The sequence below is a fragment of the Ochotona curzoniae genome, unplaced genomic scaffold, assembly GCF_017591425.1.
Source record: "Ochotona curzoniae isolate NIBS_2020 unplaced genomic scaffold, NIBS_Ocur_1.0 scaffold_2453, whole genome shotgun sequence".
NCBI lineage: Eukaryota > Metazoa > Chordata > Mammalia > Lagomorpha > Ochotonidae > Ochotona > Ochotona curzoniae.
Genome location: NW_024467094.1, coordinates 14,357,195 through 14,373,428, shown reverse-complemented (window position 1 = coordinate 14,373,428; position 16,234 = coordinate 14,357,195). Strand labels below are relative to the sequence as shown.

The following is a 16,234-nucleotide window of genomic DNA, read 5'->3' as shown; positions in this document are numbered from 1 at the left end:
ATAATTATCTCAAAATTCCTTCATAAAATTGAGGCATGTGCTGGATATCACACACCAGATGATTTCCAGATAACATAATGATAAGGGAAACATATGCAGTTCTGTTAGCCCAGTGAACTTTCCTAGAACATTAAGTAGGAGATACTGTCTTAACTACAAGAATTTCCTCTCATAAAAGCTCAAAATTGGGACCGGCACGACCTAGTAACTAAAGTCCTCATCTTACACACGCTGGGATCCCATATGGGTACCGGTTCTAATTCCGGTGGCTCCGCTTCCCTTCCAGCTCCCTGCTTGTGGCCTGGGAAAGCAGTCGAGGACAACTCAAGGCCTTGAGACCCCATACCCACATAGAAGACCTAGAAGTTCTTGGCTCCTGGCTTCGGATTGGCACAGCTCTGGCCATTGCGGCCGCTTGGGGAGTGAACCAGTGGATTGAAGATCTTCCTCTCTGTCTCTCCCCTTCTCTGTATATCTGACTTTCCAATAAAAATAAATCTTAAATAAAAAAGCTGAGAATTAGTTGTCCTCATTAACTAAACCGTAAATTTCTAACAGAAGTAACAAGCTCGTGTGCTTTAATTAACATATATAAATACACTCTGTATTGTGGTAAATACATTCAGCATAGATGATATAATCAGTATCCTCAGATTATAGTATAATAAGATTAGAAATAAGTAACAAAATCTAACAGCTTTTTAGCCAGGTGAAAAAAAAGGAAATACATACAACTGCAAAAAGTTAGATTATTTGAATGACATGAAAACCTCATCACCCATTTTCTGTCCTAATGCTGGCAAAATTGTACAAAAAATGTACAGTTTTTCTCATCTCTACCATATCTCTTTGGACTGATTAGCCTCAGAAAGACTGGGGAAAAGAACAGAGTAATAAGGTTGACAATTTTCTATCAAAACAACTGAAAAAGATGTTTTTGTTTTGTTTTTGCTGGTTTATTCCCCATGCAGCCGCAATGGTCAGTGCTGAGCCGATCCCGAGCCAGGAGCTTCTATCGGGCCTCCCTCACGGGTGCAGGCTCCCAAGGGTTTGGGCCGTCCTTGACTGCTTTCCCAGGTCATAAGCAGGGAGCTGGCATGGGCAGTGGAGCTGCCAGTATATGAACCAGCATCTGTATGGGATCCCTGGTGTGTAAGGCGAGGACTTAAGCCACTAAGGCTTAAGCCCTGGGCCCCCCCAAAAATGAGTTTAAGTAACAGATTGCATAGGAAACTACACAAATTTAGTATAGCACTTCAAGATTCCATGTGAAACTGTTTGCATGATTTATTTAATTACTAGGAGAAATTTTACAGTTGTATCAGTATCCACTGAATTGGGATGTGATGTTGGACTAGGCCCTGGGAGGATAAAGAGAAGTAAGAGTACTTGTGCCCCAGAGCTAATAATTTTGTTAGGTAAGTATTAACTGTAAAGTCAACTAGTTGGAGCCAGTATTGTGACATAGTGGGTAAAGCTCCCACCTGCGATACGATATAGGCATTCCATATGGATGCCTGTTTGTGTTCTGGCTACTCCTCCGGGCAACCATCTCCTTGCTAATCACCTGGGAAAAGCCATGAAAGATGGCCCAGTTGTTTGAATTCCTGCCACCCATGTGGAAGAAACCATGAACCTTGTGGCTGAGGCCTGTTCCAGCCATTGATATTTAAGCTATCTGGGGTGTGAACCAGTGAATGGAAGATATCTCTTTCTGCCTTGTACCCTTGCTGACTTTCAAATAAATCTTGAAAACAAAACAGAACAAGACAACCTAATGAGCCTTAGAACAAAATAGCAGTTCCAACAATTGACTCCTGTTTTATATTATTATAAGCTAATAAAGTGATTCTGTATATTATAGGGATTTCTAAATGAACTAAGAGTTTTTAAAAAAACCTAATATTAAGATAGAGAGAAAGTTAAAAAAATAAAAGTAAAATTTTCTGTATTTATTTGAACAAGTGACCTATTTGAATAAACAGAACATTTCCTAACCAATCGCTAAGCTAAAATATCTTATTTCTAAATATTTGCTTTTCCATAAATTTCATGTAAATGGTCATCTATGCCTGACTACTTTGATTTATCATCATAAGCTTTTCCATCGGTGTTCATAAAGTATATTGAGCTGTAGTTGTATTTAGTGTTTTACATAACTCTCTATTGAAGCCATCTGGCCCTGGGTTATTCTTTGAGTGAATGTTTTGGATCACTGAATGAACTTTGTTTTGTAAGTTTAATCAGATTTTTTTTCTTGAAATCAATTTTAGTAATTTTGTCTCTGCAGGAGTTTTTTTTTGGTTTCTTCTAAATTTTCAGCATTTTTGGCACAAAATGTGTGCAAGCGAGCATGTGTGTGTGTTAATTTCTATTTATAAGGCAGAGAGAGCTCTACCATTTCCTGGTTCACTGGTCCAATGCCCCAGTCAGCCGGGATTGTGGCAGGTCAAAGCCACCAGCTGGGAACTCCACTCCATGTGATTAGCAGAGACCCAACTACTTGATACATCACATGCTGTTTCCCTGGGAGTACACCGGCAGGAAGCCTGAGTCAGATGCAGAACTGGGACTTGAACCTAGATGCTCTGATGTGAGCTGCAGCTGTCTTAACCTGATGTCTTTGCTAGGCCAGACTCCAACTCCTGGATCTGTTCTTCATAGTCTCTGATAAAATGTTTTTAAATTCGTATAGCATCAGTGGTAACATCCCCTTATTGTTTCTGAGTTTGTAATTCATGTCTTTTAGTTTTTCTTGTTTCATCTAGCTAAAGATTGTTTTAAAATAATATTTAATTCCTAAGCATGGTTTCCTTGAATTCTTTGAAACCTACTTGAATAATAGCTGATTTTGAAGTCTTTTTCAGATGTAACATCTGGGTCGGCTCAAAAGCAGCTTCTTCTATTGACTTTTTCCCGAGTATGGATCGCATTTCCCTCTTCTTTACATGTCCTGTAATGTTCTTGTTTACAACTGGGCAAACTGGCTTATATACCATAGCAACTCAGTTTCTGATTCTTCCTGCCCCCGAGGGTTGTCATTATTGTTGTTATGGATATTAAGTAATTTGTGTAGACTTAATGTACAGAATCTCTCCTCTGTGGAGTATAATTACTCAGGTATCTGTTCTTTAGTATCATTATTATTGTTATTTTAAATTATAGTGTGGCGTTCTTGGGAGCCTCCCTTGTGTCTGTAGGACAAAACAGTCAGCTGGCGATTAAAAGGGTTATGATTAAGCATCTTGAGCTGATTCATATTTGTACATATGTTTGGGGTAACCCATCCGGTTTCCATGTATGCTGTAGCATTTATTTTCTTCTGAACCTTCACAGTTATTCTCTTATACAAGAAACTAGTCAGCCAGGCAAGTCATTTACACAGCACCTGATTTTTAGAATTTCTTTGTGATATCTGTATTTCTTCTGGTCTGCTCCTTTCTACCTGGGGCAGTTGGAAATCTGACTAGGCCAGCAGAGCTGTATGCTTTCTTTTCTCCAGTGCTGGTTTCTGCTTTTACCCTCAGTGCTACTGGATGTGCATTTTTGCCTTCTACTATGAAGTCTGTTGCCTCTGTTGGACAGTAGAGCTGCTGGTTTTCATGTCCATCCCTGCCGTGCTGGAATGTTGCATGTACAGATGAGAGGGTAGGGAACAGCCACAGTCAGTAATGCCACAGACTTCTACTGTACTTTGCTCGCATTTTGACTTTGGTCATTTTCTGTGTCCTTAAAATGGTTATTTTTGTCACTTTTTTCTACCTAGAATTGTTTTGAGGGGAGATTTGCTGACCTCTTCACTTTACCACAGCTAAAAGTCTGGCCTCCTGTTTTGTTTTTGTAGGATTTCTAGTTTGGATTATTTTCACCAGGCTAGCTAATTAAGAACCTGAAGCACATCTGTATGTTATGGCTGCTTCAGCAGTTTGCTTCACAATGGCAGAAGTTAGGAAACTGTGATTGGATTAGGAGTGAGGCTGTACCCTAGCTTTTGCTGATTGTGCTCTCCCATGAAATGCTTCTTAATAGTATATTTTATGTAATGATGGAAGAAAAAGCTTATTTTTCTTTAGCAAGCAAATTCCTTTTGAATTCTACCAAAACATTAAAAAAAAAAAGTGTAACATTCTTTTCTCAATAGAATGAACCTATGGCACAGGGAGGAAGTGACAAAATTTGTTGAACTTACATAAACGTGTCTACTAAAAAAAAAGTGGAAACACTGGCACTGCGCTGTAGCAGGATAGGCCTCCTCTGTGGTGCCGGCATCCCATATAGGAGCCAGTTTGAGTACCAGTGGCCACTGTACCCACATGGGAGACCTGGTGGAAGATCCTGGTTCCTGACTTTGGGCTGGCCCAGCTCCAACCATTGAGCCATTTAGATAGATAGTGAACCAGCTGATGGAAAATATACTCTTTCTCTTTGTATCTCTCTCTCTCTTCATCTCTTTCTATCTTTTAAGTAATAGTATTATTATTTTTTTAAGTGGAAATAATTGTCTTTATCCTGGAAAATAAGTCAGTTTGCCTTTTAATTATCTAATAGTACCCATACAGAAACATACACAAAAAGGCTTATCAAAAAGTACACACCTCCATAGTCATCATTCAGGTAGAAAGAGTACCTTAGCCCTGGAAGTCCTCTATACTCTTGCCTATCAGTTTTCCTTGTTCAAGAGGTAAAACCTCTATCCTAACTTTGTTAATCACTTCTTTTCATAAAAGTTTTTCAAGGGGTTGGATAAAAAATGGAGCAGCTGGAACTTGAACTGATGTCCATATGGGATGTTGGCATCCCAGGTAATGGCTTTACCTGCTGTATACCACAAGGCTGGCCCTAAATATGGTTTTATTCACTAATGATAATTAATTGAAAATAAATGTGACAGTAAGATATTGGATGACTTTCTTGTTGCTGCTCCCTAAGTCAGAATGACTTAGCAATGCTACGTACAATCAGAGGATGTTTATACATATTAAACCCTTGTAGTTAAATAGAATTGTTTTTGCTTCATCTAATCAGTAACGTTAGGAGGATATGAAAAGCAGAATGGACTGTTTTGCTGCTTTGGTCTAACCATAGTATAAGCAATTATAAGGCTTTTTTCTTAGTAATGTAACTAATTTTGGGTCATTTTGTGTATTTTTTTAAAAACAGCAAAATGCTTTTTCTAATGCATATTGCAAATTGAACAAATATCAAATTTGTATAAAAGAAAAAAAAAAAACTCCACTAATAGAACACATTACCAAAAATATAGAAGATACAAATCCTTTCTTTGGATGAAGGCAAGAAGGGTTCTTCAAAATAAGGAACATTACAAGTAGATAATGTAGTTTATGACAAACTGCACACAAGCAATAACCTTTTAAAATTCTAGTTAGGAAGAGCCGTCATATAAAAACATTCCTTTTAATTATTCCCCCGATTTCTTGTGTATTCTTGAACATATGTAACAAGGACTAAGTAATAAACAGGATATATTTTCTAGACTTACTTGTTGTCATAAAGTATGCTTCAGAGTCTGTCTTTTTCTCAAGCAGACACATACTTAATCTAAATATGAGTAAAAATAATTTTTTAATGAAATTAACTTCAAAATAAATGTGAAGGCAATAATCTAAATATTTGGAGTCTGGTTAGAAGGGTCTGTTACTGAGATGTTTACAGTATCGCTGCATTTGACATAGTAATTGCAGTATGCATAACAAAAGCTGAGGATTGCTGATTGTAGCTTCAAGTGAATGAAATTATAAAAACCTGGTTACCTTAATACAAGTTGAAGCATTTTATTATAAGTTATTGTATTAAATAGCTAAAATGTATCAAATATAAAGCTAAAACATATAAGGAAAAGATTCTTTGACATGAAAATAAATGGAGAACTTAACTGTGTTTTGAGATTGTTGCTAGATGTTTGTAGATGTTTCAAATAACATTTTAGTGTCTGGCAAAGTATCTCCAATTATGATTTACACTCTTGTTTCACTGTTTTTCTGTTTTCTGTTCACTTGTTTTACTGTTTGGCAATAATTTAAGCAGATTTGTGGCAATGGTGACAGATTGCTGGGACTAATAAAACCTCAGAGAGCCAATGTTGGAGTGTAGTAGCTATTGCCTGTGACAATGGCACCCTGTATGTATGCTGGTTTACAACCCAGCTGCTCCTTTTCTGATCCAGCTCTCTGCTTGTGACCCAGGAAAGACAGCAGAGAATTGTCTGATTGCTTAGGCTCCTGACAACCTTCTGCCTTCTGGCTTCTGGCTTCAACCTGGTGCAGCACTGACCATTGCTGGCCATCTAGGAAGAACTCTTTCCCTCTCTGAATTTCAAATAAGAAACAAGAAAACTTCAGCACAAAATTGCCAAAACAGATTTAAAAGCTTCACAATTTGTTATTGTATTCTTTTGGCAGACTTTGAATATCTAAAGATTGGCTGTAGATTATTTGGGTTTTTGAAAAACCACTTGGGGGCCCAGCGTGGTACCTTAGTAGCTAAAGTCCTCATCTTGCACATGCCTGGATCCCATATGGGCGCCAGTTCTAATCCCGATGGCCCCGCTTCCCATCCAGCTCCCTGCTTGTGGTCTAAGAAAGCAGTAAGAATGGCCCAAGAACTTTGGACCCAGCACCACACGTGGGAGACCTGGAAGAAGCTCCTGGCTCTGGACAGGCTCAGCTCTGGCTATGTTTGCCACTTGGGGAGTTAACCAGCAGATGGAAGATCTTTTTCTGTCTCCTCTTCATAAATCTACCTTTCCAAGGAAAACAAATCTTTAAAAAAATTTTTTAGAGCCTGGCATGATGGCGCAGTGGTTAAGGTCCTCGCCTTGCATGCCCGGGATCCCATATGGGCGCCGGTTCTAATCCCAGCAGCCCCGCTTCCCATCCAGCTCCCTGCTTGTGGCCTGGGAAAGCAGTTGAGGACGGCCTAATGCTTTGGGACTCTGCACCCGTGTGGGAGACCTGGAGTAAGTTCCTGGCTCCTAGCTCCAAATCGACACAGCACTGGCCGTTGCGGCTCACTTGGGGAGTGATTCATTGGATGGAAGATCTTCCTCTCTATCTCTCCTCCTCTCTGTATATCTGAGTTTGTAATGAAAATAAATAAATCTTAAAAAAAAGTTTTTTTTATTAAAGGGGTTAGCATCGTGACTCAGTGGCTAAATAGTTGCCTTGCAAGCACCAGGATCGCATATGTGCCAGTTTATGTCCTGGTTGTTCCACTTTCCACACAGCTTCCTGTTGGTAGCCTGGGAAAGCAGCTGAGTGTGGCCTAATCCTTGTGACCAGGTGACTATGTGGGAGACCTGGAAGAAGCTCTTGGCTCCTGGCTTCAGATCAGCTTAGCTTTGGTAATTGCAGCCATTTAAGGAGTAAACCAACAGATAGAAGATTTTCCTCTGTCTCCTAGTGTCTATAAATCTGCTTTCCAATGAAAATAAATACATCTTTAAAAAGTAAATTAAAGTAAAATGAAATTGAGAAATGAACCCGTTTGTGTAACTTTGAATACTTAAGAAGGTAATCAGATGAAATGACAGTTGCATTTCTATTTAGGGCATCCAGTATTTAACGGGGAAAGTAACTGGCTAGTATTAAAGTGTAGACCTAAAGTCGGCTCCTTTTTTTTCCCTCTGAAACGTGGAAAGTTGCACCAAATGCTGTTCATTATAGCTAGAACTTCATTAACCAGTGGGAATAAACAGGATGTTGCAGCAGTAGAGAAACTAAGCTGGCAAGCTTTGAATAGCAAAGGAAATAAAACAATTTTGGAATAACATTTCTACCTTTATCAGCTTTCTGTAGTACTTTTTGTGCTAAACTAAAGCATCTGCTATCTTAAGAGAACAAACTCAACATGGCGTGAAATTACTGCATTGCCATTCATGTTCGTTAGAGTAAGATTGTTAGCAGCCACAGGCATGACATTTTGCATCAATAATTATATAAAATGGTGCTCTGTGAATTTTAACTTAAAATGTTACGAAACAAGAGTACTCACCTTGAGCCTGTATCAAATATTTTCAGGAGTAAGCTTATCTTAGAGCAACTTTCCTCTTGGTGATAGGGTGTCCATTAAGAAAAAGTTAGGTTGGGATGAAATATTACTGTCTGAAACCTTTGGAAAGAACATTGTACTAATTTAATCTTTCTTTGTTTTTGTGCCTGGCCAATGCTAAAGGTATGAAAGGTATTAAAGGGTTATTTAACAAGTGTTGTTATTATTAGTTCAAGGGTGAGTGTTGTGGTACAGTGGATTAAGCTTAGGTTGCCCGCCTCCCATGTCTCAGTTTGTGCCAGGAGCCAATTCCTCTCCCTCTGATCCCACTTCCTACTAAGGCTTTCTGGGAGGCAGCAGGTGATGGCTGAAGCACTTGCGCCCTACTTCCCTCGTGAGAGACCTGATCTGAGTTCTGGGACCCTGGCTATGGCTGCAGCTCCCACTGGTTAGCGGGTGGGCCGAGCACGAAGTGGGCAATATCAGGCTGGACTGCAACACTCATTGGTTCACGTGGAAGACAGGGCTGGAAACAGAACTGACCCAGCAGTTGTAACCACCGGCATATGCGTAAGCTGACTGGGGTGACGGACTGTGCTGGACCCTGTATTGGCAAGCACACACAAGAGTCAGGTCTAGGATCACCTCAGATGCAGTTTCTTTCGGGATCCCTCCAACTGAACTGCTGATCTCAGAACCCCTACCATGAAGAGACTATGTCAGCCAGTGGATTTTGAAAAGAGTTCATCGTGCTTGGAGTGGCGAGATTGGCAGCAATTCAGAACTGTTGAGCTATCAAAACTGCATGAACAGGACCCTTGGAGCATGCCCTACCTTGGGGATCTGGGATGGGTGGGAGGCTGGATGGGGCCTTTCCCTTTATCTCTTCGCTTACCCCATACAGAAAAAAATATAAATAATAATATTAATGTGGAAACAATGGTCTTATCTACTTTCCTGTAGCCCTTGACCCTTTGTGCCTTAATCAGCTATGTAAAGGTTATTAAAAGAATTTTTAAAAATGCTTTTAAATAATAGTGATGAGGGAAAAAAAAGGTGATTAGAAGACTAGAAAAAGAACTCCAAAACTAATTTTTTAAAGATTTATCTATGTTTATTGGAAAGGCAAATTAGATTTATGGGAAAGAGAGACAGAAAAAAACATCTTCCATCCATTGATTCACTCCCCAAGTGGCTGCAATAATTGGAGCTGAGCCAGTCAGAAGCCAGGAGCCAAGAGCCTCTTCCAGGTGCAGGGCCCCAAAGCTTTCGGCCATCATCGACTGCTTTCCCAGGACGCAAGCAGGGAACTGAATGGGAAGCAGGGCTGTCGGGATTAGGACTGGCGCCCATATGGGATTCCATCATGTGCAAGGTGAGACCTTTAGCTACAAGGGTATCACACCGGGCCCTGTCCAGACTTCTGAGGAGGGAGCCTTGCTCAGCTGCTTATGGTACTCAAGTCCGTATTCTAACGTATTTATTTATATATGAAGCGTAAATATTGAAGTTGTGTTGGACCTCTCTCAATTTGAATATGGTTCCTAAAATAAAGCATGAAAGTAATTTGGTCTTAATTGTTAATTTTCTGTACCGTTTGTTCTCCTCTTACCATCCTCAAATGTTGTCACCACTAATACCTCCTGAGGTATGTTAAACAACCACTTCGAATGGGTGTTTATAGAAATCTACACAAGGGCATTTTTAAAAAACATTGCAAATGAGCTGGGTTCCTAACTCTGCTCTTTGATTACAAACATGTATTCTTTTCTTCCTTTCCTCTCATTGACACCTTAGGCATTAAAAAGTGGACTTAATGTTGAGTGCTTTTTAAACTAGGAATTTGTCATAATCTGAAATATTAGAGGACAAGATTTGAAATTAATTTGTCTTCTTTTTTCTTTCCTTCCCCAAATATTGTTTCTGTAGGTCAGTAACAGATCCAAGAGATGGAAAGAGAGTAGCACTCAAAAAGATGCCCAACGTCTTCCAGAATCTGGTCTCTTGCAAAAGAGTCTTCCGGGAATTGAAGATGTTGTGTTTTTTTAAACATGATAATGTAAGTGAAATTGGTGTTTGGAGAAAAATTTTTCTAAGCATAATACATTGAAGTATAAATAGCAGAAAAGTTGTAAAGGAAACAGGCAAGTAAAATTTGTGCCAAACTCTATGAACAGAAATAAGCCCACCAGTGAAACTATAGAAGAGACTTTCAGTGCATACATTCTTAAAGGTGATCATTTAGTATTTTGCTTTCTTTTGTATATATTCTCTATGTCTCAATAACTTTCCAGTTTTTGTACAAAAATAATTGGTTTTCAACCTTGATGACATACTGCAATCGCTTGAGGAACTCATTTTATAACAAATTTAGAGGTTTGAAAATTATACCAAGAATTGTATGACTTGCACAGGGCCCAATCTCCAAATTAGGAAATACTGAACCTACTGAATTTCAGATTGGACTCTAAAGAGTGTGCCCCTTCTTTATCAATCTGAATGACTAAATTATTAGTAACTAAATATGCTTAAAATTCATAGCAAAGGAACATGTGTTTTTAGGCAGAATTGGTTGAAAAAAGACAGGGTGGTTGTTATTAAGGGAGTTAGAAGCCTGACACAAATTTGACTTTGTCTATGATTGAGCAATTAACAAGTTTAAGGGATTCCAAGATTAGCTGATTGACAGTTAAGGATTAATTGAGGCAAAGCAAATGTTGGTATTAACTGAGGAGTAATACTAACATTTAACACAAAAATAAAACATAATATAAGTGATGTAAGTAGAAATAATTATGGTTCCTGACTTTAAATATTTTATACTGTAATAATCAGAGTTTAGATTAAATATGTGGGAAATAATTTCTCTTATAAAAATGATAACCCTACGGGGGGAGGGATATGAGAAGGAGGGACAGGTAGTCCCAGAGCGTATGGAACAGTATCATGCATCTAAAAAAAAAAACTAAGATATCCTGGTTAGTTTAAGATCGGGTTTACAGAGATGGTTACTTGTGAAAAATAGGTTCATTCTGCCTTTTGAGAGAGATCTTAAATAATCCGGAATGAAAAGTTTGACATGCAACGTTTACCTGGAGGCTGTAGTCATTGGACTGTTTTTTTTTCAATTTTATGTGAAAAGAAAAGCTTACATTTTTCATATAGTTATCCTTTTGTGCTATTTTAGTTGCTGTTGTAAAACCTATGTAAGAATAATAATTTCCTATAATTCTTTTTTTTTTTTTCCCTGTAATTCTTAATGTTTGCTGATTAGAAAGTTTGGTCAAAATTTGAGTTAAGATTTACAAAAAAAATAGCAATATCAAACTTGCTACAGGTTCACTTAAAGTTACTTATTTGACATGTTTCATTTGAATGATTACCCCCTCTTGAATCCCTTTACTTTTTTTATTTTTTAAGACTTACTTTATTTATTTAAAAAAAAAATGGCAGCAAAGGAGGGGTAAAGAAAACATCTGCTGGTTCATTCCCCAAATGGCCATAGTGGTTTTGACTGGGCCGAGCTGAAGCCAGGTGCCTAGAAGTCCATCAGGATCTCCCACAGAATGGCAGGGACCAGGGCCATCATCCACTGTCTTCCTGTGCACATTATTGGGGAGGTGGATTGAAAGCGCAGCAGCCAGACTCCAGTGAGTGATCTGTTACGGGATGCCAGCATCATAGGCTGTAACTTAACCCACGCGCCCCAGTGCTGCCTTCTACCTTAATTTTACTTTGAAGATTTATTTATTACTGTTGACAAGGCAGATCAGATTTATGGAAAGAACAAGAGACTGAAAGATTTTCCATTACTGGTCCATTCCCCAAATGGCCACAACTGCTGGAGCTGAACTGGTCAAGCCAGGAGTTTCTTTCAGATCTCCCTCATGGGCACAGGATCCAAGGCTTAGGGCCGTCCTCTCCTGCTTTCCCAGGCCATTATGCAGAAAGCTAGATGGGAAATGGAGCAGCTGGGACACGAAGTAGCACCTGTGTGGGACCCCAGCACTTGCAAGGTGAGGATTTAGCCATTGAGCTATCATGCCAGGCCCTCTATCTTATTTTTTCAAGGAATATTTTAGTGTTTTAATCTATTTTCATTGCCTCATAATATGTTTGTTTTAATACGTTTCAGAATACTATTCAAGGTGCTTTTTCATGACTGGTTCCTCAGATTTCTGGATATATAATTTAGAATGATGTTTAGTACTCATTTTTTTAGTAATCAATTTGAACTAATAGGCTAATACTCATTATTTAGTAATTTACTTTCTGATTCTTTTACTTAAAAAAAGGATTTATTTAATTAAAAGGCAGAGAGAGACACAAAACGAGATCTTCATCTACTAACACTGGTTCACTCCCCAAATGTCCAAAATGAGCCGGGCTTCCCTGGTCCAAAGCCAGGAGCCAGGAACTCCATCCTGGTCTCTAACGTGGGTGGCAGAGGCCCAGGCACCCAGGCCATCTGCTGCTGCTTTCCAGGTACATTAGCGGAGAGCTGAAGTGGAACAGCTAGGACTTGAACTGGCACTCATGTGAACCTATCAGCTTCACCTGCTGCACCTGCTATGCTACAGTACCAGCTCCCTCTTGATTTCGCCATAGTACTACCCCACCATCAGAAAACACAGACTTTATGTATCTTTTCAGAGTTTCCAATAAGAATATCTTAGGTGAGCTACAAAGCTAGTGTCAGTAGTGTAAGGAAAGAAGTTACCTGAGTTCTTGAAAATCATTCTTTAAAGCACGTAACGAATTCTGATGTTTTTAGGAGCTGGGCTGTAGGGTCACAATTGTATTTGAATTGTAATTATACTGTTTCCTAAGTGATGTGGCTTTTTTTTTTTTAAAGATTTATTTATTTATTTATTTTCATTACAAAGTCAGATATACAGAGAGGAAGAGAGACAAAGATCTTCCATCTGATGACTCACTCCCCAAGTGACTGCAACGGCCGATGCTACGCCGATCCGAAGCTGGGAACCAGGAACTCTTCCAGGTCTTCCACATGGGTGCAGGGTCCCAAAGCTTTCGGCCGTCCTCGACTGCTTTCCCAGGCCACAAGCAGGGAGCTGGTTGGGAAGTGGAGCTGCCAGGATTAGAACCGGCGCCCATATGGGATCTCAGCGTGTTCAAGGGGGGGGGACTTTAGCTGCTAGGCCACACCACTGGGCCATAAATGATGTATCTTGAGCCTTAACTTCTATAAGTTCTAAAATTTATCATTTTGCAGAGTGGCCATGTAAGAGCTTGCTGTAGAAATTAAATCAGGGCATCTGTTATGCTGCATCTCAGTCCCTGTTCAAGTCTCAGTTTGTGTGCTTGCACGACAGCTTCCTGCTCACACATATCCTAGGAGGCAGCACACGATGCCCCTGGCTCTCGGGCTGCAGAACTGAATTGGATCCTACTCCTTGGGTGAGGCCTAATCCTGACATTGTAGGCATTTGAGAGTGAACCAGTGAATGGAAGTCTCAATCTCTGTCTGCCTTTCAAATAATAGAAACATTTTAAAAATCTAAAAAGCACACATACACAACCATTGTTTGGGGCTTCTGAGCTTCATTTTAAAAGTAATTTCTCTGGGTGAATATTATGGCATAGTGGGTTAAGCCATGATTTGGGACACCTTCATTTCTCCTTTGAGTGTTGGTTTGAATCACCACTGCCATGTTTCCAAGCCAGCTTTCTGTTAATGCTCCTGGGAAGCAGCAGATGACAGGCCAAGTATTCAAGTCCTGTCACCCAGGTAGGAAACCAGGATGGAGTTGCTGGCCCCTGGTTTCAGCCTTATCCAGTTCCAGCTGTTATGATCATTTGGGAAGTGAATCATCAGGTAGATAATCTCTGTCCTTCTGTCTTACTAAAGTAAAGCAATTTAACAAAGCTGTGATGTCCGTAGAGGTGTTCAAAAGTAGGCAGATGGCTGGAGGTGAAAGTGATGTGGTACCACAATTTCATACATGGTTGATTTCTGCTGTGCTTGAGATCTGCCCTCGAAAGCATCCAGGGCCAGCATTCCTGCTATGTGTGGAATGTCTGTCTTAAACAGAAGTGGGCAATAAAAGCTTATTAATTGTATCCTGTATAAAGAGTGCATTGCTAGGTCATGTGGAGAATCTCCCCTACCCAAAGAAATGCTTAAAAAAGATTCTTTTTGAAAGAGGTACACCAGATATTTAACAGGTATTGCTGTATGTCAGGAGGTATATGTTATTGTTATTGTTTTTTTTAAAGATTTATTTATTTGAAAGACAGAGTTAAAGATAGAATAAGGAGAGACTGAGATCTTCCATCTACCAGTTCACTCCGCAGATGGCCATAGTTGCTGGGACTGGGCCAGGCCAAACCAGAAGCTTCTTCCATGTGGGTGGCGGGGACCCAAACACTTGGGCTGTCCTTCACTGCTTTCCCTGCTTTGCATCCTTTCCTGCTTTGATGCTTGGGAACTGCCTCAAAAGTAGAGTAGCTAGGGCTCAAACTGGTATGCATGTGGGACGCTGGCACTACAGGCAATAGCTTCATCCACCGTACCATGGCACCAGTTTCCTCCCTGCCTTTTTTTTTTTTTTCTCTCTTTAAAGTCATGTTGGGTGGGTGTTTGACCTAATGGGTAAGATGCCATTCATTAGCCCATCTCCCTTATCAGAGTGCTTGGATGCTAGTCTCTGTTCCTGATTCCAGCTTCGTGCTACTGCATGCCCTTGGAAGGCAGCAGGTGATGGTCAAGTAGTTAAGTTCCTGCCACCCGCTGCCAGACTCTTCAGCCTGGCCAATTCAAGGTGCTGTGGACATGTAGGGTAGGAACCAGTACATGGGAACTCGGTATGTCGCTCTCTCTCAGTTTCTTAAATGGACAACTTTAAAACAAAGGTCTTTTCAGATAGGGCTTGTTAATCCTTCTTTACAGAGGAACAGCCAGAGGCTTAAAAACTAAATAATGGGCCTGGCGTGGTAGCCTAGTGGATAAAGTCCTTGAATGCACTGGGATCCCATAGAGGTATTCAGTTCCCATCCAGCTCACTGCTTGTGCCCTGGGAAAGTGGTAGAAGACAGCCCAAAGTCTTGGGACTCTGCACCCACCTGGGAGACCAGGAAGAAGCTCCTGGCTTTGGATCAGCTGTGCTCTGGCTGTTGCAACCACTTGGGAAGTGTATCAGTGGACAGATCTTTCTGTCTCTCCTGCTCTCTGTAAATCTGACTTTCCAATAAAAATAAATAAAGTTTAGGGGGGAAAAAATAGTAACTTATCCAAAGTTAGGGTGGCACAAATTGAAGTGCAAATTTATTCGGCCCCAGAGCCAATATTCATTAATTCTGTAAACATTTATTCTATGTATTTTTGATGCTAAATTACCTTACCCTCTGAAGCTTCTACCTTCTGAAGCTTCAGGAACTTTAAATGATATTTTCTAATGTGATAAAGTTACTATGGGAGAACTGCCTGAATGGTTAAACATTAATGCAAGGCAAACTGTGTTGTATGCATGGGTTGCAAAATGCATTAGGATCACCAGGGGAACCTTAAAACCCAGATTCGTGGGTCTTAACCTCTGACCTACTAAATTGGAATCTCTCAGGTTAAAGCACAGGTATTTATAAATTTTAAAGCTTTGCTAGTTACTGATTATGGTCAAGTACCATTTTAAGGAAGAGAAAATTATTGTGGATTTAAACACTCAAAGATACTTGAAACGTAGGAAAGGTAAATCTTAAGACAAACCTTTTTGAAAATGAAAATAGATCTGATTGAACACAAAGAGAAGAAAGGAAGCTCATGTTTGAAATAGTATTCAGAAAGCTTAACCTGGTCATTGTAAGAAGGTTAGATTTTAATTTGGGTGGCTTTTATGTTTTCATAGAATAGCTACAAAGCCATAAGAGGCTTTGCATTTTCTTCTAAAAGGATCCTTCGAAGTCATTGTATCATTCATTGATTTCATGAGATCTGACTGAATTTATATGTAAGTCCACGTATCTGAGTAGCTGCTTCACTGTCTTAAAGGATAGGTTCTCGATGCAAGAACCCAGGGAAACAGAAATGGACTTACTTTTTTAAAGATTAATGTTGCTTAGACTTGTCACTAGCTTCTAGACAGAATCTGACCTGTCATAAAACCTGCTTAATGCCAATGTGCTTGCACGTTCGTCTTTGTCAGATGATCAGCATAGAAGGGAGTGACTCGCTTTTGTTTCGTTTTGTTTTTAATCTTCATATTTGATC

At 39.7% G+C, this 16,234-nt stretch overlaps 1 protein-coding gene across 3 annotated transcripts in view; it reads left to right on the top strand.

The window, feature by feature from the left end:
• Positions 1-16,234, top strand: part of NLK (nemo like kinase) — a 125,365-nt gene that overhangs the window by 46,448 nt on the left and 62,683 nt on the right. For all 3 annotated transcript variants that reach the window (XR_005885964.1, XM_041001642.1, XM_041001643.1), the window contains exon 2: positions 9,937-10,066. Coding sequence is in view for 2 of the 3 variants with exons in the window: in XM_041001642.1 (XP_040857576.1) it covers positions 9,937-10,066 (130 nt within the window). In the remaining variant the exon portion in view is untranslated. The remainder of the gene's footprint in view (positions 1-9,936; positions 10,067-16,234) is intronic.